The sequence below is a fragment of the Rattus norvegicus genome, chromosome X (assembly GCF_036323735.1).
Source record: "Rattus norvegicus strain BN/NHsdMcwi chromosome X, GRCr8, whole genome shotgun sequence".
Lineage (NCBI taxonomy): Eukaryota > Metazoa > Chordata > Mammalia > Rodentia > Muridae > Rattus > Rattus norvegicus.
This window is the reverse complement of record NC_086039.1, coordinates 18,185,802-18,211,756: the sequence shown is the minus strand read 5'-3', so window position 1 is coordinate 18,211,756 and position 25,955 is coordinate 18,185,802. Positions and strand designations below refer to the sequence as shown.

At 38.1% G+C, this 25,955-nt stretch overlaps 1 protein-coding gene across 4 annotated transcripts in view; it reads right to left on the bottom strand.

Annotated features, from left to right (window-relative positions):
- Positions 1-25,955, bottom strand: part of Ccnb3 (cyclin B3) — a 64,887-nt gene that overhangs the window by 3,045 nt on the left and 35,887 nt on the right. For 2 of the 4 annotated variants that reach the window (NM_001401153.1, XM_063280057.1), the window contains exons 5-11: positions 24,959-25,277; positions 22,101-24,854; positions 20,649-20,762; positions 12,452-12,544; positions 8,010-8,147; positions 3,929-4,084; positions 3,089-3,238 (exon numbers count right to left, since the gene is read on the bottom strand). In NM_001401153.1, coding sequence (NP_001388082.1) covers positions 3,089-3,238; positions 3,929-4,084; positions 8,010-8,147; positions 12,452-12,544; positions 20,649-20,762; positions 22,101-24,854; positions 24,959-25,277 — 3,724 coding nt within the window. Of the gene's footprint in view, positions 1-3,088; positions 3,239-3,928; positions 4,085-8,009; positions 8,148-10,496; positions 10,687-12,451; positions 12,545-20,648; positions 20,763-22,100; positions 24,855-24,958; positions 25,278-25,955 lie in introns of those variants that run through there. The other 2 variants (XR_010061199.1, XR_010061200.1) reach the window with 2 other exon arrangements.

Sequence of the window (25,955 nt, the reverse complement as noted above, 5' to 3'; positions counted from 1 at the left end):
TATTTCTTAAAATAGTCAAAAAAAAAAAAAACCAGAACCAGAAGGAACACTCCCAAATTACTTCCATGAAAACAATAACACTCAAGTATACAAACCAGGTAACTGCACAATACAAAAAAGCCAATACCCTGATGAACATAATAAAAAATACTCAATAAGATACCCACAAAAAGAATATAGACATACATCAAAAGATTATACATCTTGACCAAATTTAACTATCCCTGAAATTAAAGGACTGTTCAACATTTGCATGTCAATAAACGCTGAATAAACCTCTTTCAAAATCCTACACAACTTAAGGATGAAAGTCCTAGAGTAGCAGTTCTCAAATGAAGGGTTGTGACCCCTTTGTATGGGGTGGGGGTGTGTGTGAATGACACAATGGTTACATATCGGATATTTACCTTACTATTCATAACAGTAGCAAAGTTATAGTTATGAAGTAGTAACTAAAACAAATTTATGGCTGTGGTCACCATGCCTGAGGCACTGTATTGAAGGGTCACAGCATTAGGAAGGTTAAGCTCTGTCTTAGAGAATGTCAGGCTAAAGGGAACATACTTCAACACAATAAAAGCTATATATGAGAAACCATAGCCACCACCATCCTAAATGAAGAAAAACTTGAAACAATCCCACTGGAGTCCAAAATGAAACACTTGTTTTTAATACTGTATTCAAAATGCTAGCTAAAGCAATAAAACAAAAAATTACAGGAATACAAATGAGGAAATAAAATGTCAAACTATCCTTATTTGCAGATGATATGATAGTATATATTAGAGAACTTAAAAATTCTACCAGAAAACTACTAGAAATGTTAAATAAATTCAGCAATATGATACAATAAAGAATCAACTTTTATAAATCAGCAGTTTTTCTAACACTATCAATAGACATTAAGGAAAAGGAGATTATGAATACTCTCATTGACAATGTTTTATAAGAAAACGAAGTATTTAGAAACAAACCTACTCAAGGAAGTAAAGAACTCTACAGTGAAAACTTTCTACCTCTGAAGAATGATACAGATAGACACTAGAACATAGATATCGCACACTCATGGATTGGTAGAATTAATTTTGTGAGAATGACTCATTTTACTAAAGCCATTTACAGACTGAGTGCAATCCAAATCAGAATCCTCAATTTCATTCTTCACAGAAACAGAAAAATAAAAATCCTAAAATTCATATGAAATCACAAAAGGCCCCAGAAAGGCAAAATAATCCCGAAAGAAGAACGGCATTGAAGGAATTACACTGAAGTTATTAAGATATATAACAGAGCAATAGTAATAATATCACAAAAACAGACATGTAGACCAGTAATGATACTGAAGACACAAATGTGAGTACACATAATATCAACCAGTTAATATTTGAAAAAGATGCCAAAAACATAAATTAGAGAAAAAAAACCTTAACAAATGATTCTGGGAAAACTGACTACCCACATGCAGAAGGACCCATACCTGTCACTTTGCCCAAAACATAACTTCAAACATATCAAATACCTAAACATGAAACCTAGAACATCAAGACTTCTAGAAGAAAAGAGAGGTAACGCTCTATACAATATAAGTGTGTAGGAAAGGACTTCCTGAATAGGATTCTACTTGCCCCCATATTAAGGCCAGCAACTGACAGCATAACTTCATAAAACTAAAAAGCTTCTGTACAAACAAAGAAATAATCACCTGGAAGAAGAGGAAGCCCACAGAATGGAAGATAATCTTTGCCAGATAGACCTCGAACAGAAGATTAACATCCAGAATATGTAAAGAAGTCAAAAAACAACTAGCCAAAAACAAATGTCTCATTCAAAAAAAGGGCTTGGGACCAGAAGAGTATTCCCAAAAGAAGAAGAAAATGGTGAAAAACACCTCAAAAATGTTCATCATCCCCAGTAATTAGGTAAATGGAAATAAAACAATTTTGAGATTTAATCTTACTCCAGTTATAATGCAAAAGATCGGTAGAAACATGAAACACTTAAAACTGCTAGAAAAAAAATACATCTGGTGGCAGTTCACCCAATTGTCTATGTGGCATTTTCTCAGTGTTCAAAGGTTTGCTCAGCTCTTTAGAAATGGTTCAAAAACTGCATTGTTACCATAATGTCTCTACTTTGATTATATGTTACACATATATAAGAATTCAAAGTTTTCAAAGTAAATTTTCTCTACAATGTTTTATAAAATTGAAGAAAGAATCAAGTATGAATTTTAATTAGAGGTGTCTACAAGTGTTTGGAGGCTTTCTACTTGAAAGATAGCAAGCAATACAGCATGACCTGTTATCCACATGGACAGATCCTTGCATTAGCCTGTTATCTTTGGGTCAGTGTTTCTCAAACTCTAGTCTAACAAGCACCTTAAGAGGACAGCTCTTCTAAGGGTATTGTAAGGCACAGGAATGGATTGGGGTAAAGGATAGTGAGCCCACCATAGCCCCTGACAGTCAGAGTGACTTCACATTGGTCTGTTTTGCAATTTTGGTATTTGTGAGAGGTTCTGTTTAAAGCAAAGAGTGCTACCTAAGAAAATCTAAGTATCTGAAAGTAATTATTATAATTACTTGCCCATTAGTTGTTCATGTGTTAAGCCATAGGAATGCAGTTCTGTCTGTTACATGAAGTTCCCACAGTTCTAATTTTCACCCTATCTCCGACTCATCATAAGCATTTACTCCAAATTTACTCCAATAGTTTTGGGGTGTGTGTGTGTGTGTGTGTGTGTGTGTGTGTGTGTGTGTGTGTGTTTGTGTGTGTACCTGTCCTGTATGTGTCCTGCTCTATCATTGTCCACCTTATCACTTTCAAACAGAGTGTCTCACTGAACCTCAAGTGAGGCTGGCAGCCAGCAAATTCCTAATGATTTTCTTGTTTTGATACCCCCACCTCCTCTAACACACATACACACACACACACACACACACACACACACACACACACACACGGGATGGGGGGAGAGGGAGAGAAGGGGTTCTAGGAGCACAATCAAGCCTGGTTACATGTAGCTTTTTACATGCGTGCTGCGGATTTGAACTTAGAACTTAGGGACCAAGCCACCCCATCCATTTACACAATCCTTGAGATTCCTCATATAGAGGGCCAAGATGAAGGAGGCTGCAGCTAGCTTTGAAGGCCTCTCGTCGATATAGTCATATTCCTGCAGGGTCATCTCACAGATGAAGCGGGATAAGGTTAGTGTCTTCATGCTAGCATGGATGCACTAAGGAAACAAGAAGAATGGTTAGCAATCAATTCCGAAAAATAGTAACAGGATGAAGAATGCCTTTCAAGTTATCTCATCCCTAGTCTACATGGCTCTCTGCTTGAACAATGTATTTCTCCTGCTACCATCAGCCGTTTTGCAGACTCCTGCCTACAGAAGTACAGATACTCTAGGAGAAGCTTATGATACTAGCATGGGTCTTTGAGATCTTTACAGCTCCTAAACTACCAAGTATATACCCTTTGACTCATTTTTTGATGGGTCAAAGTCTCCCAACTGTGACTCTGCACATAGTCCTACTCCCGGATATAGTTCATGCTCCAAAACATTCCAATCCTTCTTATGTTTGAAAAAAATTTTAACTTATAGCACACATAAAAACATATAGAAAACAATTGAAGGACACAATGAATAATTTGATCTTCCCCCATAACCAATATCCAACTAAGGAAAATAAGATTGCCAACATTTCCCAAAATGAATTCACCTTTTCCCGATCAAAGGATATTTTTACCTCACCCCCTATTTTTCCCCTATTCTAAAACCTTATAGCTACACCACAAAAATCTAGGATGTGCACCCCCCACCAAATATCTGATAACCTTTCACCTAGAAGTCTGTCAAACACTCTGGATATAGAAAAAATAATCCAGAAGTCAAAATAACTAAGCTGTGCTTCCCCGTTACCGAAGCATATCTACGTAGAAAATGATATGCAATGGGAATATTGATGTCAAAGTTGAGAGTTTTCAGGATGTTTCTTTCCAAGGACACCATCTCACTCTTTGGATAAAGATCTTCACAAATGTACAGGAACTCTGTTAGGGAAGGGGGATAGGATTCCTGTGGATGGAAAGAGAGACAATCACCCAAGTAGACATCCTTTTAGTCTCTAATTATGATAAAAGAAAAAGAGGGAAAGAAGTGAGGGATAAGCAGGAGTTGACCACAGTTCTACATACACATAGACTTTCGGGGTAGATCTGAGCCAGTTTTAGTTCATCTGAATGGCTCAACAGAAAAACAACAACAACAACAACAACAACAACAACAACAACAACAACAAAGGAAAACAGAAAAAAGAGAAGACTTCCCTGACCTAAAGTCTACCAACATCAGGCAGAGGGCAGGGCTAAAGGTTATGGTCACTTACAATGCTAACAAACAGCTTAACATGTAATAGCATCTGAGAGGAGGAATGTGCCTTCCTGATGGGTGAGAATCAGAACTCAGAATAAAGAGAGACAGAGCCTGCTATGAGAAAGGAATGGAAGGAAGCCAAAGAAAGATGAGCTAGAGATAGGGAAAGTATACATGGCAGGATGGGGAGGAGCTGGGAGTTCAAGTGTGCTGTGAGTACCACTGTGCCGAGAATGCCTTCCTATCCCCTCCCTGTTCTTTAGAGATTGAACACTGCTTTGAGAAAATCATAAGGCTATAAAAACCCTTGATGTTTCTATTCAACCTAGAGTTCACTGTCCACTCCAGCCTTACTTTCCTCTTTACCTCCTTGCTGTCCTTCTCTCCTCTCTCTTCCTCTCCTTCCACCCCTCCTCCCTTTATGGAGTCATTGGGTTCACATAGCCCCATATTACTTGTTCCGTTTCCCACAAGCATCCTAATTCCACAGCTCCCTTAACAAGTCTTTTGGCTCACCTGCATCATGATATCCCCATCCTTGCTCCCTCCTCCCATGTCCCATCTTTACTTTCCTGTTTTCTGCACTTGCTCCAGGATATATTCAGAGCTGACGATTTGGAGTTAAAAAGCAGCAAATCAGAGAACACATGGCATTTATCTCTCTTAGCCTTGGATACCTCACTCAATATACTAATTTCTAGTCCCATCCATTTATCTCCAATTTTCACAATTCATCTTTCTTCACAGCTGAATATTATTCTATCGTATAATATATTTAATCATCTATTGAAAGACATTTAGAGTGTTTCCATTTCTTAACTATTCTGAATAGAAGCACATATACATTGCTAAAGACGTTATTTGTGCAGTAGGAATGTCAAGTCTTTAGGATATATGACAAGGAGTCGTAGAGGTGGGTCATTTGGTTCATTTATTTTAGATTTTTGAGGAGATTTCAAGCTTAATAACAGAATGGCTGCACCAATTTTCATTCTTTCCTCTCCCCATATCATCTCTAGCATTTATTGTCAGTTGTTTTGAAATGCTCCACCAAAAGCCATAGATTATCTCCCAAACTTCTCAGAACCAGGCAGGAGAAACTTCTTTTCAAGCTGTTAGTCAGGGTAGTCCACAAGACTCCCAAGACAATATAAGCTGCTGTCGTTACCCTTGGGTGGCTCCAGAGATTGAGAGAAAGTATCTATTGCTGAACACATCACACACTTTGGAAATATACAGCTTTGGATGAGAATTTGAGATGGATCTGGCCTTGAAGTCTAGTTTTCACAGTACCAGAAGAAATCAACAGTCTTATCCAGCTATGATACTTGTAACCCAGAACAATGACAAACATAGCAAGATATCCCTTATGGTACGATAGTGACATTCCTATCTTGGTGGTAACCAGCAGCTTTCTAATTAGACTTAAGGCCTCCCACCTCAACAGGAAGAAAACAACGCCTGGTCCTGGAAACTTATCCAAGATCCCAGGGCTCGAGGTGCTTCACTAGACCTAATTCCCAACTGCATTCTAAAACTTAGTCCTATACCCACAGATAAGTGTAATCCCCACCTTTCATGAAGAAGTTTCATTTTGAAGCAGGTGGAGAGCATCAGAGAAACATAAATGGTCAAGATGCAGAAAGCAAATGATCACAGGGTAGCTACACCCAGTTGGTATAAGTACAAGACAACACCCGCACCTAAGGCTTAGGAAACACTGCAGGAAAGTGGATGTAAACATTCTGAAATACACAGCACTAGGGAAGCTGCTGTGAGCTGCATCTACAAATGACAGGAAAGATACATCCACGAAATATCACCAGTATGGCTGTCTAGACAAAACCTGAACAATGGCAACACCAACCAATACACTAGTGTGGAAGCAGAAAATGTTTCAAGCCCTACTTCTATACAAGGAATTACAGGCAACCTATTAACTGCTAAGAGAGGGAGAATCAGTCTTCTCAGAGATAGTACCCTGACTTGGTTAATAACTATACCAAGTGATCAGCCCTGAAATCATATACATACAAGCAATATTAAATGAACTCAGAAGATTGTATATTTATGTGTATATGTATATAACAATAATAATTAAAGAAAAGATGACATAAATTTGAAATGAAGTATGGGATGTTGGGGGGCAGAAGGAAAGGAAATGGATAAAGAATGGAATTACATTTGAATTAACTTTTATAATTTAAAATCTCTTTCAGAGACTAGAAAAATAGCTCATCACTTAAAAGTACCTACTGGTATTGCAGAGGACCTAACTTTGGTTCCTAGCATCCGTATCAACTGGTTCACAGCTGCCTATAAATTCAGCTCCAGAGACACACAACACCATTGACTCCATGTATAGCTGAACTCAGACACCCACACAGACATATACACATTATTAGGAAATAAAAACAAATCATTTTTAAAAAGTCTTCTAGCATTTCTAAATCCCATAAGGGGAATATATCCTTCCTCCACAGGTCTTAGATTTTCTTCTGACCACAAGAAGAAGAGTACTCCTGGTTCCAAAGCTCAGTAAATGCAGCCCATTGTCCTCTTTGCCTTTCTTCTTACTCTACCTATGCCCAGCCTTGAAAGTAAGGTGTATGACAGTATCTCTAATGATAAGTACAAAGAGGCAAATGGCATAGAGAGGAAGAAACAGAGAAGGTAGAAAAGTGTAGGTAACAGGGGGAAGGGAGAAAACACACACAGGTGGAGGGGGAGAGAAGATGGAGGGAGGGATAGAGAGACAGAGACAGACAGACAGAGAGGCAGACAGACAGACAGGCAGAGACAGATGGAGGGAGGGAAAGGGAGAGGGAGAAGGAAAGATATGGGAACCAGCAGACACACCAAAAGAAAAAAAATAGCTCCAAAATTTTTGAACCTGTTAATAGAAACTTACTACTTTCAAAAAGAAAAAAAAAACTAGTAAAGTTGCTATCTTTTCTTAAACCCTAGTTTGATACTACTAACATAATTGAAGAAAAACTTAAAAGAGTTGAACAAGATCATTAAGTACCTAAATAAAGGAAAGAATGAGAGGGGTTAGCTAGATGTATTACTGTCATGAAGAAAAGACCCGTTGTCTTTATACTGTCTATCTTTATACTATTACTTCAAAAATAACTATTTCCCCTAAAGCATTTTAGTCTCACTTTAATCTATACCAAACCATTTTCTATTGACTCCACTATCCCTTTGTTTTATTATATGGGCAGATTAATATTCCCCTAGACAAGGATGCATAGTTGGTGGAACTAGAAAAGCCTGGGGAGAGGGCAGGAAATCATGAATAAGTAGGAAGTTTTTAACAGAACATTCTATCAAATTAGACAGCTTTGCCCATAATGGATCTGCAAAGACTAAATAAGTGAACCTTGCTGATGCCAGGACAAATATGCCACCAGTGCCAACCAACAACTTTCCAGATTTGAAGAAATAAGTTGTTGATAAGAAAATGTGTGTGGGTATATGTGTGTAATATATACACACATATAGATAAATTTATAGATATGCATAAACACAAGTTTTTTCATATACAAATACATTTCCATATTCACTCTCTGTTTAGGATGGATATTTGATAAGTTCTGCCCAGACCTTGAGAATTTAGACTCACCTCAAACTTGGCTGCAATCATATAGGCAGTGGAACCAAGGAGTTGTAGATGGTTCTTCTCGCATTGTGCCTTCATTAGGTAGCGATCCATTAGCTTCACTGCCAAATACAGGGTCTCATGGCTCATCCGAAAGTTTGCCTGAAGGGACAAATGAGATAGGAATCTATATATTGTCCAAATAAATAGCCAGCTCCAAAGAAATCTAGAAACCTTGCCTGTCTGAAGCATCAAGGATAGCCCTAGACAGTTTGTACTCTGCTAGGAATAAAGAAAATGTTTCAGAAAGGTACCACCATATATACCATAGTCTAACCCCTTTAAGAACCCTACAATTATCTGTAATTATCATTTGGACAGAATATCAAACTTAAAAGCTAAACAGAAAATTTATGCCTTGTTTGTGATTGCCTTAAGTTCATATATCCTTTTTCTCCTTAATCTCTAATACTCAGATTCCTGTTGTCCTTGTTTATTAGTAATGTGTAATCTCCACAGATATACTGTTTCTTTAGTTCCAAAACACAGAGATGGGACTAAAAGTCAAGTTCATAACAGGTCCATCTTTCCCTCTAGAAGTTCTAGTAAATATATTATCTTTCTTTTTTTTTTTTACTTTATAGAGTCAACTCACTGTTTTTTTTAGTCTGTTGCCCCTTTCATCTTCCAAACCTAAGAATGACCACACAAATCTTTCTCATATTACATTTTTTTCTTTTTCCTTTTTTTCGGAGCTGGGGACCGAACCCAGGGCCTTGAGCTCACTAGGCAAGCGTTCTACCGCTGAGCTAAATCCCCAACCCCTCTCATATTACATTACCTGGTCTCCCTGGTCCACACTTAAGGATACCTGTAAATACATTAGGTTCACTCTAATAGTCTGAGATCGTCGGTGGATCACAAACTTAGCTGATTATCAACATTAATATTTTACACGTACTGGAGATTCTTTTTTTAAGATTTATTTTATTTAATTTATATTAGTACACTGTAGCTGGCAAACACACCAGAACAGGGCATCAGACCGCATTACAGATGGTTGTGAGCCACCATGTGGGTGGTAGGACTTGAACTCAGCACTTCTGGAAGAGCAGTCAGTGCTCTTAACCACTGAACCATCTCTCTAGACTGGGACTGGAGATTCTTACACAAACATTTACTTTTGCTTTCCTCAGTATCCAAATGAATATCTTAAGATAAAAATGGGAAGGCAAAAAGTGAAGCTACAATCTTGAGTTGCAAATTGAAACCTGCTAATCACTAAGATAGATAGATAGATAGATAGATAGATAGATAGATAGATAGATAGATATGGATGGATGGATGGATGGATGGATGGATGGATGGATGGATGGATGGATGGATGGAGAATGGTAGGGATGGAAAGAGTATCTAAGGATATTATCTCTGTGAATACAGACAACATGAACATAGCCAATATATTGCTTCCCTCTAGCATACCTAACCAACTATTCATTCCTGCATGCTGGTATTAAATGGTAACATGTAAATATGTGGTAATATATGAATGATAATCCGATGTGTTTTCATGTCCATGTGTGAGTGCGCACTTTGTGTACACATGTAGAGGTCAGGGGCCAACCTCAGGTGTTGTCCTCAGGTGCTGTGAACCTTAGTTTTTGAGACAGTCCTTGCTACACCAGGCAGCCACTGAACTCCAGTGCTAGGATTACTGGCACATATGATTATGGTCATCTTTTTACATGTAGGCTGGGGATACATTCAGGTCCTCATGCTTGGCTGGCAGAGAGCCTGCTATCTCAGTAAATGGGGATAGCAGAAGATGGAAACAAGCTCCTTCCTGTTACATTTTTGCTGGCTACAACTTACAGTCTCTTGAATCCTGGTGCTAAGCCATTTGTAGACAATTTGCTTCTGAGAGAGTTTAACAGGTAGCAGAGCTGTGTGCTTTCTTGAGGCTACTAAAAGTCAGCCCTTGATGTAAGTAGTTTTAAAAAAAGAAATCAAAAGCAAAAGAAAAGAAAGGTAGACTAGTATATAGGAAAAACAATAAAAATTTCTTAGAACCAAAGAACAAACATTAATTAAAAAGGCCTTACAGTATAACAACATAATTATAGAAATCAGAGCCCATACTTAGGGTATTCTTATTTCAAAAGTAATATAATATAATTAACAAGACTAATATATACCCAAAAGCTTAGATTTTTAAAACTGAAAGTCAAAAAAAAAGAATGAATTGAAACATGCAAACTATTTAATTTTATGTTAGGAGAAGTTAATTAGTTCAGTTCTATCAAAAGGGCTAGGGCTAGTTAACCAAAAGAAGATTTGTAGAGTTAAGAGAATCACAGAGCCATAAAAAAGGAGCACAATAGATCCATACTTATAGGAAAAGATTACTTGGATTATTTTTCACAAATGTTTTGAGATGAGGCCTCATGTAGTCCAAACTGACTTCAAACTTGCTGTGAGGCTGAGGATGGCGTTGACCTCTTGAGCACCTACCTCTACTCCCCAAGTGTGGGGGTTACAGGCTTGTACCACTACATTCATGTGGGGGTTGCTTGATTGTTTTGCTTGTTGTGTTGTGTTCTGTTTTTTTAAGAAACCAGGCATCCATATTCACAGACCTTTAATCTCAGTATTCAGAAAGCTGAGGCAGAAGGATCAGGAGGTTAAGGTTGCATCTGTTTTACTGACACAAACAAGAGACAGCAGAACCTTAACAAAGTTTACAGGAAAATATCTGAAAGCATACACTTTCATACACAACTAATGTATAGTTGCTTACCCTTAGGAAATAAGAAGCAGTGAAGCAAAAGTGATTTGCCTTAATCTAGCCTCAGTAGCTGAACAAGTTTTGCCAAACTTTAGATTCCCTGTATAGTGAACTACAACCTCTATAAGTTGGAACCTCACCTTATAACCAAACAACTGAGTACCAGTCAATCAAAGAAGCTGACTTTACAGCCAAGTAGAAGCTGAAATCTCCCAAATCATGAACATATAAACCCAATACTAGTAGCAGCCATTAGGATTATATTATATTCATTTGTTTTCATGGATTATTTTTCTATCTAAATGATAAATTCCAAGAAATCAGGAACTACCGTGTCTTTAGCTCTATAGATTCAGTGTGTTGGTAATATGTTTGATTTGTGCTGAAAAAAGAACAGAAAAGACCACATTGAGAGGTTAAGTACGGCCTCTGGTTGAGGGATAGGGCTACCCAACCTTCACAAATTTTAACCCACAATTGCTCCTGTCTAAAAGGAAATGCAGGGACAAAAAGTTGAGCACAGACTGAAGAAAAGTCCAACCAGAGATTGCTCCACCTGGAGATCCAGCCCTTATACATACAGCCACCAAACACCATCACTATTGCTGATGCCAAGAAGTGCTTGCTGACAGGAGTGTAATATAGCTGTCTCCTGAGAGGCTCTGCCAGAGCATGACAAATACAGAGGAGAATGCTCACAGCCAACCATTGAACTGAGAATGGGGTCCCTGTTGTAGGATTTAGAGAAGGGATTAAAGGAGCTGAAGGGGTTTGCAACCCCATAAGAACAACAATACTAATCAACCAGTGCTCCCAGGGACTAAGCCACTACCCATGAGTACACATGGACTGACCCATGGCTCCATCTGCATATGTAGCAGAGGATGGCCTTGTTGGGCACCAAAGGGAGAAGTCCTTGGTCCTGCCAAGGCTGGACTTCCCCCCCCCCAAGTGTAGGGGAATGTCAGGGCAGGAAGGGGTGGGTGGATGGGTGGGGGAACACCCTCATAGAAGAAGGGGAGGGTGATGGGATAGGGGGCTTAAGGACAGGAAACCAGGAAAGGAGATAACATTTGAAATGTAAATAAAATATCCAATTTAAAAAACAGCTTCTCCAGGCTCTAGGCAGAATTTTTGTGCACTGTGTAAAGTTTACCCTTGGATTAGTCAAACGCTGATTTCCCTGCCCTCACATCTTGTTTCAATCAGGACATGGCTTTGCTTTGTTTATTTTTAAAAGCCCCTTTCTCAAGTTTATATAAACACTGCTCCACATTCATTCTCTGCTTTGCCAGTAAAAATGAAGGAGCCAGTACAGAGCTTTAGAGAGAGAATAAGGTGGGACTTCCAATGCTAGGAGGAACAGAGAAAAGAAACAGGAAGGGAAGGAGGGAGCCACAGGAGGGAGCCACTGGGAAAGGTCAAAAAATTATCAGGAGAAGAAAGCTGGACCAAGGAAGGAGGAAAAAAAACTCAAGTTGGGAATATTGTCTGGGAGGAAGTCTGACTAGCTTGGAGTAATAATTGTTTAGTATTTGGCTCAAGGCAATTTTAATAAATCTTAGTCTGCCTGTGTAGTTATTGGGGGAGATAGTTAAGGAATAACTGCTGCTGTACTAATTTTATGTATCAATCTTAATATAATAATAATTTTACATAAGGCAACAGTTGCTAGACCTACCTGTACCTCCACCATCCAGTCCACAAGAATGGCTCTCATATCACTGGTGAGTTCCATCTGCTCATCCATGTATTTTGTAACTATGAACTTTTCCTATGATATTGAAAAATATGTTAGTGAACTATTCTGGTACTTCAAAATTTTAACAATTAACTTCTTTATGGTTATAACTTGTTCTTTTCAACTGGTATCAGATATGAGCATATCAGAGTATCCTTTTCTGAACAAGTTCCAGCTATCTTTGGGAAATGGACATATAAGATAGTTAAGTGTCTATGGCTGTCAATGACTACTAGAAAAGTTGAAATACTCTACAATTCAGTATAAAACACAATACCAATACAGACCAATGATTTTTGACTTTGACCTGTGTATATAGTACTCAAATATATTTTAAAGCTTCATATTTTGATTTAGAGAACTAAGCTTAGTTTCTATATTTATATTAAGATTTTCAGTGAGACCCACCAAAGCCAGTCTACCCCACCTGCCTGACCCCTTAGCCACCCCTACTGATCACTCTGTGGACCATGTGGCACCCTGTGAGCTCAAACTCAGGCATGGGTCCCAGAGATAATCTACAGTCCACCCCACCCACTGTGCTACCTCAAAAATCTCATGGCTCTAGTGAGTATAACCCCAGGTACAAACCTATATTTCAGCCTCAGCTTCAATCCCACCCACCCCCATCTGAGGATGGTGTAGTATTCTATGCACTACTCCAGGGAGCACCTTCCACTCCTACTGAGATCCCACACTTACTATCTAAGGAGTGCCTGTAGAATTGGGTGAGTGGGTCCTTACAGACTTCTGAAGATCAGCTCTAAGAATCTTCTAGCTATAGATGGTTTGTTTCTGGGCTCAGAAGTTGCATCTATTCCTAGCTGAAACAGGACTAATTATGACACTCCATTTGAACATCAACCCAGCTGCTTTAACGCCAAGCTCTAGTACTGTTAATTTGGACCACAACTTGATAAGTTGGGGTAGCAGCAAATAAAGATCCAATACCCACTCAACAAAGGTGAGAGATCTCTATACCAAGAAAAACCACTAACATTTTAACTCCAGATGGTTATGTCATATCACATCATATCCCATATAATCACATCACATTACAGACACACACACACACACACACACACACACACACACACACACACACACACACACTGAAGTCATAGAATATTTTTAAAAAGCATGACCTTTAAACTTCAACCATACTTGCTAGCTTTCCTTGTTTTGGAAGATGCTGTGCATGTTACCAGGGAAGAAAAATTAATGAGTCTTACTCAGCTGTGAGCCCTGCAAGCTATAATAACAACTACTCTGACAAGATATTTCCCCTAGTACAATAATGGAGTGAATGTCACAGAAGTAACCAACATGTTCTAATTGGATTCAAGGCCTGCTCCACAAAGTGGAAGACATACCTAGCACAATTACTGGAGCCCAACACCAGAGGCTAGACAGACCTAAGGGAAAACCTAACTGCTAGTCCACTGAAAGAACATAGTATTAAACCACCTTCTAATGATTTAATGCTACATTCATAGATTATGTTCAGCTTTCAACCCTCACGAGAGAAGCTTCTTCTTTAGTAGAAGGGCAATTAGCTAAGACCCACAACTAGTCACTATGTTGAAAAAGAGACGCAATGTAATGATCAGAGCCAAACAGCTCAGAGATGCTTGTAGAAGAAGGAGTAGAAAGAGATGATGGTTGGTTACATTAAAACAGTGTTTTCCTGGCATAACCCATTTGAACACAGTGGTTTTGATGAATGTACAAGACTCACACAATCGCTGCCCAGATAAAACACCAGCATGGAGGACAAAAGTGGGCATGAAATCCCAACCCTGGCTGAGAAAGGTGAAGTTCATTTTCTTTAAGAATGTTATTCTTGGCATATCAACCATGTTCTAGGGGTGGCCCTACACCCAAAAAATAATAATATGCCAACATATATTGCACTTGATGGGCTTACAAAAAGAAGACACAAAGTTGGATGCTTTTGTAGGTAGGGCTGGATCTAGGAGGAGCTGGGAATTAGTGTGAATATGATCAAAATACATTGCTTGAAACTCTCAAATAATAAAATAACTTAAATATTTTTAAAAAAGATTTTAGAGAAAGAGAAAGAAAGCATGGAGTTAGATGGTCATGGAGAAGGGGGGATCTGGGAGTAGATGAAGGAAGAAAAATAACAATCAGAATATATTGTATGGCATATGGCTCATATGGAAAGGTAACATATGATGCCAATAACATATGACAGACAGTAATCACATATTGAAAGGGCTATGGTCCCAAAATACCCTCCACAAGAATTCCTTTGATGATTGAATTTTCTCCTACAAAACCTACCTTTAAAAGGTTATTCTACATCCTGGTATCACCTCAAGTGAAGGACCAAGCCTCTGTAGAACATTCTAGATCCAAATGATAGCATAAAAAATCATGGAAAATCTTAAACTTGTCATCAATTTTGTAGAAACGTGGGTATCCTGGATACCTAGTTTATGTTTGAAATATGAAGCTGGTGCATTATTCTGTAACTGAGCCTTTATCTAAGGGATTTGATGTGAACTTGGGTGCTCAGTATTAGAATTGAATCAAACTACTCAATAGTAAATTGTGTTAAAGAAATGGGTAATTATGGTTGTATAAAATGTTGTATAAGCATTGGGTAAAAATAATCAAATCTAATCCCTAAAAAATAAAAATCACACTTATTTTACCTTAAAAAAGAATATATTGGATGAAAAAAAACCTATTTTCAAAAAATAAAAACTAGGAAACAGGAAAAATATTTTCAGATTTCATTTAATACTACTAGCCAAGATGCAGTCAAGGGGAAAGAACAAAAACAGAGATATCTCCTGGTTTCTCAAAGTTACAGATGGTCCTGGATTTTATTTCAACTTAATTTTCATACTTTATTGTAGATAAAAAGCAAGACACATACAGTAGAAACATAATTACTTGATTATTTAATTTTGATCTTATTCAGGGCTATAAATATAAACTATGAAATAAAATCGACTTTCAACCAAAAGTTATCAAAAAAGATAAGGAAGGACACTTCATATTTATCAGAGGAAAAATCCACCAAGATGAACTCTCAATCCTGAATATCTATGCTCCAAATGTGAGGGCACCTACATTCATAAAAGAAATATTAATAACATTCAAAGCACACATCGCACAATAATAGTGTGAGATTTCAACACCCCACTCTCAGCAATGGGCAGATCATGGAGACAGAAACTAAGTAGAGACACAGAGAAACTAACAGAAGTTATGAACCAAATGGATTTAGCAGATATCTATAGAACATTTCATCCTAAAACAAAAGAAAATATTTCTTCTCAGCAACTCATGATACCTTCTCCAAAACTGACCATATAATCGGTCACACACCAGTTCTCAACAGATACAGGAAGATAGACACAATCACATGCATCCTATCAGATCACCACAGACTAAGGCTGTTCTTCAGTAACAACAAAAATGACAGAACACCCACATATACAAGGAAGTTGAACAAAATTCTACTCACGAAGGAAGAGATAAAGAAAGAAATTAAAGACTTTTAGAATTAATGAAAATGACAGTATAGCATACCCAAACTTACGGGACACAATGAAAGCAGTGCTAAGAGGAAAACCCATAGCTCTGAGTGCCTGCATAAAGAAACTGGAGAGAGCATACTTCAGAAGCATGACAGCACACCTAAAACTCTAGAACAAAAAAAAATATATAAACCCAAGAGGAGTAGAAGTCAGGAAATACTCAAACTAGGCTGAAATCAACCAAATAAAAACAAAAAGGACTATACAAAGAATCAATACAACCAGGAGCTGGTTCTTTGAGAAAATCAACAAGAGAGATAAACCCTTAGCCAGTCTAACCAGAGGGCACAGAGAGTGTATCCAAATTAACAAAATCAGAAATGAAAAGAGAGATGTAAGAACAGAATTTGAGGAAATTAAAAAACTCATCAGATCCTACAACAAAAGCCTATATTCAACAAAACTGGAAAATCTGGAGGAAATGGACAATTTCTAGATAGATACCAGGTACCAGAGTTAAATCAGGAACAGATAAACCATCTAAACAGTCCCATAACTCCTAAAGAAATAGAGGCAGTCATTAAAAGTCTCCTAAACAAAAAGAGCCCAGGACCAGATGGGTTTAGTGCAAAATTCTATCTGAACTTCATAGAAGACGACATACCACTACTTTCCAAATTATTCCACAAAATAGAAACAGAAGGAACACTACCCAATTCCTTCTATGAAGCCACACAAAGACCCAAGAAATAAAGAGAACTTCAGACCAATTTCCTTATGAATATCGGCACAAAACTACTCAATAAAATCCTTACAAACCGAATCCAAGAACGCATCAAAATGAACATACTTCATGATCAAGTAGGCTTCATCCTAGAGATGCAGGGATAGCTCAACATATGGAAATCCATCAACGTAATCCACTATATAAACAAACTCAAATAAAAAAACCACATGATTATTTCATTCGATGCTGAGAAAGTATTTGACAAAATTCAACACCCCTTCATGTTAAGTCTTAGAAAGATCAAGAATTCAAGGCCAATATTTAAACATAGTAAAAGCAATATACAGCAAACCAGTTGCTAACATCAAACTAAATGGAGAGAAACTTGAAGCAATCCCACTAAAATCAGGGAGTACACAAGGCTGCCCACTCTCTCCCTACTTATTCAATATAGTACTGGAAGTCCTAGCCAGAGCAATCAAACAATATAAGGAGATCAAAGTGGTACAAATTGGAAAGCAAGAAGTCAAAATATCACTATTTGCAGATGATATGACACTGTACTTAAGTGATCCCAAACATTCCACCAGAGAACTCCTACACCTGATAAACAACTTCAGCAAAGTGAATGGATATAAAATTAACTCAAACGAATCAGGAGCTTTCCTCTACTCAAAAGATAAACAGGCTGAGAAAGAAATTAGGGAATTGACACCCTTCACAATGGTCACAAATAAAATAAAATAACTTGATGTGACTCTAACCAAGGATGTGAAAGTTCTCTATGAAAGAAATTCAAGTCTCTGAAGACAGAAATTGAAGATCTCAAAAGACGGAAAGATCTCCCATACTCATGGACTGGCAGGATTAATATAGTAAAAATGGCCATCTTTCCCAAAGAAATATACAGATTCAACATAATCCCCATCAAAGCTCCAACTCAATACTTCATAGAGTTAGAAAGGACAATTTGCAAATTCATTTGGAATAACAAAAAACCCAGAATAATGAAAACTATCCTCAACAATAAAAAAATACTTCTGGGGGAACCACCATCCCTGACCTCAAGCAGTATTACAGAGCAAAAGTGATTTAAAAAACTGTATGGTATTGGTACAGAGACAGGCAGGTAGATCAATGGAATAGAATTGAAGACCCAAAAATGAACCCACACAGCTATTGTCAGTTGATCTTTGACAAAGGAGCCAAAAACCATCCAGTGGAAAGAAGATAGCATTTTCAACAAATGGTGATGGTTCAACTGGAGGCCAGCATGTAGAAGAATGAAAATTGATCCATTCTTAGCACCCTGTACAAAGCTCAAATTCCAAGTAGATAAAGACCTCCACATCAAACCAGATAAATTGAATCTAATAGAAGAAAATGTCAGGAAGAGCCTCAAACACATGAGTACCAGGCAAAATTTCTTGAACAGAACAACAGTGGCTTACGCTCTAAGATCAAGAATAGACAAATGGGACCTCATAAAAATGCAAAGCTTCTGTAAGGCAAAGGACACTGTCATTAGGACAAAACAGCAACCAACAGATTGGGAAAAGATCTTTACCAGTCCTGCATCTGATAGAGGGCTAATATCCAAAATATACAAAGAACTCAAGAAGTTACATTCTAAAAAATCAAATGACCCTATTAAAAATGGGGTACAGAGCTAAATAAAGAATTCTCAGCTGAGAAATACTGAATGGCTGAGAAGTACCTAGAGAAATGTTCAACATCCTTAGTCATCAGGGAAATGCAAATCAAAACAACCCTGAGATTCCACCTCACACCAGTCAGAATGGCTAAGAACAAAAACTCAGGTAACAACAGATGCTGGCGAGGATGTGGAGAAAGAGAAACCCTCCTCCATTGTTGGTGGGATTGCAGACTGGTACAACCATTCTGGAAATCAGTCTGGAGGTTCCTCAGAAAATTGGACATTGCACTACCTAAGGACCCAGCTAACTCCTGGGCATATACCCAAATGATGCTCCAACATATACCAAGGACATGTGCTCTACTATTTTCATAGTAGCCTTATTTATAATAGCCAGAAGCTAGAAAGAACCCAGATGCCCTTCAACAGAGGAATGGATACAGAAAATGTAGTACATCTACACAATGGAATACTACTCCGCTATCAAAAACAATGACTTTATGAAATTCATAGGCAAATGCATGGAACTAGAAAATATCCTGAGTGAGGTAACCCAGTCACAAAGAACACACATGGTCTGCACTCTGATAATTGGATATTAGCCCAAAAGCTCGATTTACCCAAGATACAATCCACAGAGTACATGAAGCTCAAGAAGAAGGATGACCAAAGTGTGCATGCTTCAGTCCTCCAAAAGGGGGAACAAAAATATTCGTAGGAGGAAATACAGAGACAAAGTTTGGAGCAGAGACTGAAGGAATGGCATTCAGAGCCTGCCCCACCTGGGGATCCAGCCCATATACATACAGCCACCAAACCCAGACAATATTGCTGATGCCAAGAAGTGCATGCTGACAGGAGCCTGATATAGCTGTCTCCTAAGAGGCTCTGCCACAACATGACAAATACTTGCAAATGCTTGCAGCAAACCATTCAACTGAGAATGGGGTCCCCACTGGAGGAATTAGAGAAAGGATTAAAAAAGCTAAAGGGGTTACAACCCCATAAGAATAACGATAACAACCAACCAGAGCTCCCAGGGACTAAACTACTACCCAAAGTGTACACGTGGACAAACCCATGGCTCCAGCTGCATATGTAGCTGAGGATGGCCTTGTTGGGCACCAAAGGGAGGAGAAGCCCTTGGTCCTGCCAAGGCTGGACCCCCCAGTGTAGGGGAATATCAAGACAGGGAGGCAGGAAAGGGTGGTAGGTGGAGTAATACTCTCATAGAAGAAGAGGAGGGGGATGGGATGGGGGTTTGTTGACGGGAAACTGGGAAAGGGGATAACATTTGAAATATAAATAAAAAATATCCAATAAAAGAACAAAGAAATGATAGCCAGGGCTGCCCATTTGACCATGGACATTGTATCTATTGGTGCACAGTAGGCTCACCAGTAGCTACACAACGAGAGGGGGGGGAGAGAGAGAGAATATATATATTTTTGTGTATATACATATGTTCGATAGCTTCAATTAATATTTTACAATTAATGTTCTGGCTAAGAAAAATATTTCAATTTTATCTAAATTTTATCCTCTTCATACACTAAGAAATATCTGTACATTAAAAAAATCATAGATTCTAAAATCAGGTAACCAATTCTTTCTAGGGAAAGTGTGAGATATGTTGTCTCCATCATATATAAAGTCTGGTAAGATTTCTATTTGGTAGATAATCTTCTTACCTATTTCACTAAAAAGAAGAAATTTTGGAACTAGTGAATATTTAGAGCAAACCTTTCATTTTCAAAGGCAAAGAATACTATACACCAAATTGGAAAGTTGAAACAATGAGTATGATTATTACACAAAATGTCAGAAACATGGGAAAACAAGGAAAGTGACCTCTAACAGAAGTTACTCAGATACAAGGTACTTAGGATTTTCACATCTTAAACTGTCTGATCAGCTGCCAGATGTTGCAAAGTCATGGTCTTCGTGTTAGTCAGACTTGTGTTTCTATTTCAATTCTACCATGTAATATATATTATTCTGGATAGTTTCCCCTACAATGTAAAAGGGAGATATAATCTCTATCATCAAAACATTTTAGATGAATTAAGATGTCTACAAATCCTTTAATATAGTGATCAACTCACAATAGATGTTATTCACTGATATTGTTATTTTCAACATCACTATAGGCTCCTTCAATTTACATGCTGAGGAAGAGAATGAGAAGAAAATGAGAGCTAGAAATCACTGTTCATTTTCAGAACCCTTCATACCAACCTCTCTTTCTTTCAAGTAAATGAAGATGTTCTTGGCATATGTAGAGCTCAATAATAGATCGCTGTCTTCCTTTACAAAACTTTCCTGTGTGTCACTGTCATCCAATATGATGACCTGCTTAGAAACAATTTTAAAAAGGCATTAGGAAAGGAAGATTTCCAAGAAAGATTAGTCCACATATTTATTTTCATTTCACTGTCTTCTAAAGTTTCAAGTATTGTAAACTATCACAGATCATGCATTGGTCCTGCAATCTGCAAACTGTTCTACAATCAATATTTGCCTACTAAATGCCTAATCTGCACCAGGAACAAGGCATTTTTTTTACATGTAACTTCAAGCCTCTCTTTATTTTGTATGTATGCGTGTTTTACCTGAATGCTAGGTGTGTGCACCATGAACATGCAGTGCCAGTGGAGGACAGAAGGCATTAGATTCCCCTGGAACTGGAATGATAGCTGTAACAAGCCATGTAGGTTCTGGAAACTGAACCAGGGTCCTCTGCAAAAATAGCAAGTAGTTGTAACCACTGGGCCATCTCTGCAGCTCCAACTCAACCCTCTCTTAGACAACATTTTTATTTTAGTATTTCAGCTATATCTTCTGCCTTCTAACACCTCATGCTGTGCCCCAATCCTTTGATCTGCCTTGACTCATCTTAGTAGTTTTTTCCTACATCTAAACCTTTATCTAGGTTGTTTTGTTTCTAAATAGGGAACATTTCTCCTTCAACTTGCTAAATATCATTCCTTTATTTAATTCTTGTCATTTACAACTGAACTACTTCCCTTCTTGGGATACGTATGTCCAAATATCTTTAATAAGCATAAGTACTTTCTGATTGTAAGCTTCATCACTATAAAATCGTAAATTAAAGATATCCCATAATATCAATATAATATAAGAGAAAAATTTCAGAGAGTCTAGCAACTTTTTTCCATTTCATGGGTAATCTCGGGGTATGAAAAATGAGAAATAGGAGATTATGCATCACTTCTCATTAAATAAAATAAGAAGGTAGCTAACGAATTATCATCTCTTCCCGAGTGGAACCTCCTTCCACAACATTGTATACACTGCTTAGTTAGTTAAGAAGCATACAAAAGGAACGCTTTGAGGTTCTGTAGTTATGGCTCAGCGGCTAAAGTACCTGTTCTTCTTGCAGAGAACTTAAGTTCAGTTCCCAGCACACATTTTGGACAGCTCACAACTGACTATAGCCTCTGCCTTATACAGATACCTAAACTTGTATACAGACAGAGACACAGACAGATAGGCAGGCAGGTAAGCAGGCAGACAAGCAGGCAGACAAACAGATACACATTTCATTAAAATATTTCTTAAATAATCTTTTTGGTAAAATATAGTTTACCTTAAATTAGATAAATCATCTCACCTAAATTATACAAAACCCCTTACTTATCTAATTCAAGAAAAAAGAGAACTAAATACCTCAGTCTCTTTTCCGCCCAGAGATGACTGAGAGCTTTTGGTAGCAGATACACATGGTTCGGAGTTCATGACAGAATTGAACGCCTCTAAACTGGGCATGGGAGCACTAGAATTGTCTTTTCTGGATTCAAAACCATTGCTGGACAAATTAGGGTTATTCTCATTTTCAAAGACAAAGAATGATTTGAAAATATCCTCTTCATCAACAATTTTACTCTCATCAAAATTCTGTAGATCTGTAAAGGACAATTGCTCTGTAGTAGTAAATCCCTCACTCAGTGCTAATACCTTCTCGTAAAGGGAATCTATGCTGAACTCCTCAAAAGAAAATGACATTCTGGTTATTTCATCCTTCTCAATGTCAGGCTTATGATCAAAGGTCAAAGAGCCCTGGGGGCTTGCCTTTTTAAAGCTGGGATTGTCTTCCAAGGCCAATAGTTCCTTTGGGCTAAGCTCTGCTTTAGTGCTAAGTTTCTCCTGCAAGGCAAGGGGCTCGTTCAGAGTAGATTCCTCACCTGTAGATTTCTCCACCAATGCCAATACTTCCCTCAAGAGAGTCTCTACATTACTGGGTGGATTCTCCTGAAAGGCTAAGGCCAACCTCTCCAGCCTGGGATTCTTCACTAAGACAAGTAGCTCCTTCAGAACAGTCACCAGCTCAGCTCTGTGTTTCTCCTGTGAAGATAAGGGCTCCTTCAGAGTTGCCACCTCGTTGATGCTAGTCTCTTCCAAGGACAAAGATTTCTCAGCTGGAGCTTCTGTGGCAGTAGTGTAACTCCTGATGAAAGCCTCCTTAATAGACTCATCTTCTGTGATCAGTGACTTCATGATGGCAACTATATCCTCAGAGCTGAGCTCTTCTTGAATGTTTAAAGGTTCCTCCAAGGCTCCCGAGGCCTCCAAGGCCTCCAGGGCCTCCAAGGTCTCTGATGCCTCCAAGGCTTCTAAGGCATCCAAGGCTTCTAAGGCATCCAAGGCCTCCAAAGCCTCCTTCGTAGTGCCAGAATGGTTCTGAATGTGAGGTGACTGATGACTAAGAGGCCCCTCAACATCACTACTGGTATTCTCATTCAATACTTTCTTTAAGAGGAATTCCTGTTCCAGAGCAACAGGCCGCTCTTGGCTTGATTCTTCAGAGGAGGAGTGTCTGCCCTTACAAAATAGCTTTCTTAAAAAGGACTCTTCTTCGGAAACACTGTCCTGGGAGTCAGACATTTTTGTGGGAGAGTCATTTTTTCTATCAACCTTCTCTTGAAAGTCCAAAGACTTATGGAATTTCAATGTATCTTCATCAGTAGAACTGAAAGGAGAAAATAGGTCTTGAGAGAAGAAGTTATTGTCATCATTTGAAGTCACTGATTCCTTACTATGTGCTCTTTCTTGACTGGTGATCTTCTGTGAGTCCAATGGCATTGAGAAGGATAGTTGTTGTGGAATTAAGCAATTTTCATTCTGTGGCAATGGATCCTGAAGGAGCCCAGGTGTAGGTTCCTTCTTATGTAATTCAGGCCTTGTAGAAAACAAATTTCTATCTTCACCTGTTGTTTCCTCCAACTCTAACTGTGCTTGTTGTAAGGTTATTGTGTGAGTAGCACACTTTCTTTTCAGTAAAGGTGTATTTTCTTTCTTAAAGGATGGTGGCTCCTTAGTTAGTGACTTTGTTCCTGAAGTAACTGTTGGTAATACTAGTGGATTTCTCAAACGGAACTCCGTCCCTTTAGTAGTCTGCTGCATCTCTAATATTAAAGGTTTATGGGTGGAGGCTGGCTCCTCCCTAATGTGTTGTTTCTTAAAAGCTGAATCTAACTGAAAATGTGAGTCTTTCTCCATGCAATGCTTTGGTGGGACATAGCGCTTCTTCTGTTTTGACAATTTCCCAGGACTGTTACGCTTCTTTTGCAGTGCAAATGGCCCCTGGAAAGAGGGATCTTTCTTAGTGTTAGACTTCTTAAAGGACAATGACTTGCTGGTGACTGTTTCTTGTACTGCACACTTACTGAAGGAACGACTCCTTTTAGGGAGTTGCTGCTGCTTCCTTAAAGGTGAGGGCTTCTTTAGGCAAGGGGCCTCTTCCATGTTTTGCCCCATCTTCAAAACTGGAGCTACTGGAAAATGTAACATCATCTCTTCAGTGGTAGGATTTTGCAGAGCCAGGGAGTTTTTCGCAGTGGACACCTTCATTTGAGGGCTATGCTTATCTGGCAGTACAGATGGCCCGTGGAAATGGGAATCTTTCTTCTTAGTAGTTGACTTCTTAGAGGACAATGGCTCATTTTCATGGGTGACTGGCTGAACTCCTAGTGGCCTCAAATTAGTGCCTTTTCCCTGAGTGTCATGATTATTTTTAGAAGAAGACAGCTTCTTTGTGTGGATTGCTTCATTGGTACTATGTTTCCTTTTTAAAGTAACTGGCTCTGTTAAAGTATCAACTTTGTTATTTATATTCTTTTGTAACACCCTTGGCTTCTTCAAGATGCTTGCGTCCCCTTGAGTATTATATTTCTCTTGTAGTGAAGACTGCTCCTGTAACAAAGACTTCAACTCAGTGGTAGGTTTCTTTTTCCTGAAATGTGGCTTTTTGACTGGTGAATTCTCTTTAGTAGTCACCACCTTCATTGCTAATGATTTCTTCTTGAATGAACTCTTCCCCTGAATAGCATGCTTCTCTTCTTGAACAGCATGTTTATTCTTTAAATATAATGGGCTTGAGGTGAGAGTCACCTTCCCCAAATCAGGCTCCTTTAAATCAGTCATCTGTGGATGGAAATAATTAACAAAATTTTAGCCATTTATAACAATAGCTTCTGGTGAAGCTGCATCTCTAAAATCAGGTACCTCTTAATCCCTAAGGCTACTACCTCCTCAATGATGGTTGCCTCTTCAGGTTTATCCTTCCTTCTAGAAGTCATCAGCTCTGAATCAAACTCTTTGTAATCTTTAGTCTTCTCCAGCAAGGTTTGTGGCTTCTCCATTAGAAATGTTTCCTGATAAAATGCACAACTCTTTAATGTCTTCCTCATAAGGCTTGTCTCTTCAGTAGCATGTTGTTCATTTAAAACTAATGTCTTTGGAAAGACAGGTGGTTCCTCAGTAGTTAGTGTTTTAGGCTTGTTGGGTATATCCAGAATAAACTCTTTCTCCACGTTTGACAGTGAGGTAACATGTCCCAACTTAGAACTGTAAATAAAACAAAGTCAGGGTAAGAAAAATATAACTCTTAGTCCTCACCCACCATTTCATTCTATTGCTATATTAACTAAAAGGAAAAAACCTCAATTCCAAGACAGTGCAAAGGGTTAAAAAAGATAAAAGTCATACCAAATCAAGTTAGTACCACACAGTATAGTTTCTATCCCTACATCCTTATGCTTTATACTTTTCCCATAAAATCCATTATACATCCTTACATAGAGTTTATTGTCATTATTTATATACAATGCTCTACTATAATTCTTATTTGGATGCGTTATCTGCATATGTATTGATTGCTCTCATTAGAGTTAGTTATTTATCTTTGTTGGTCAGCACCATGCCTTTGATAAAATGCAGGTTGAAATTACTACTGTTTGAGAGATGAAGATAATTAGAGATGAAGAATGGTGATTAGTACTGATAGTATCTAACAATATTCCCTTCACCAAGAAGTATTCAGAAGATGTTTTCTTAAAGAAGGGAATAGAAAAATCAAAATAGAAATATGTCACATATGTCAGATGTAAAGCTTTGTTTGGAAGAGAATTCTATGATTAATGAGTGATCGACATAGTATAATCAAATCATTTGAAGAATAAAAGTCAAATTAAAAACTAAAGAGAAGTCAAACTATCATCCTGAAAACAAGGGATAAATGCCTCT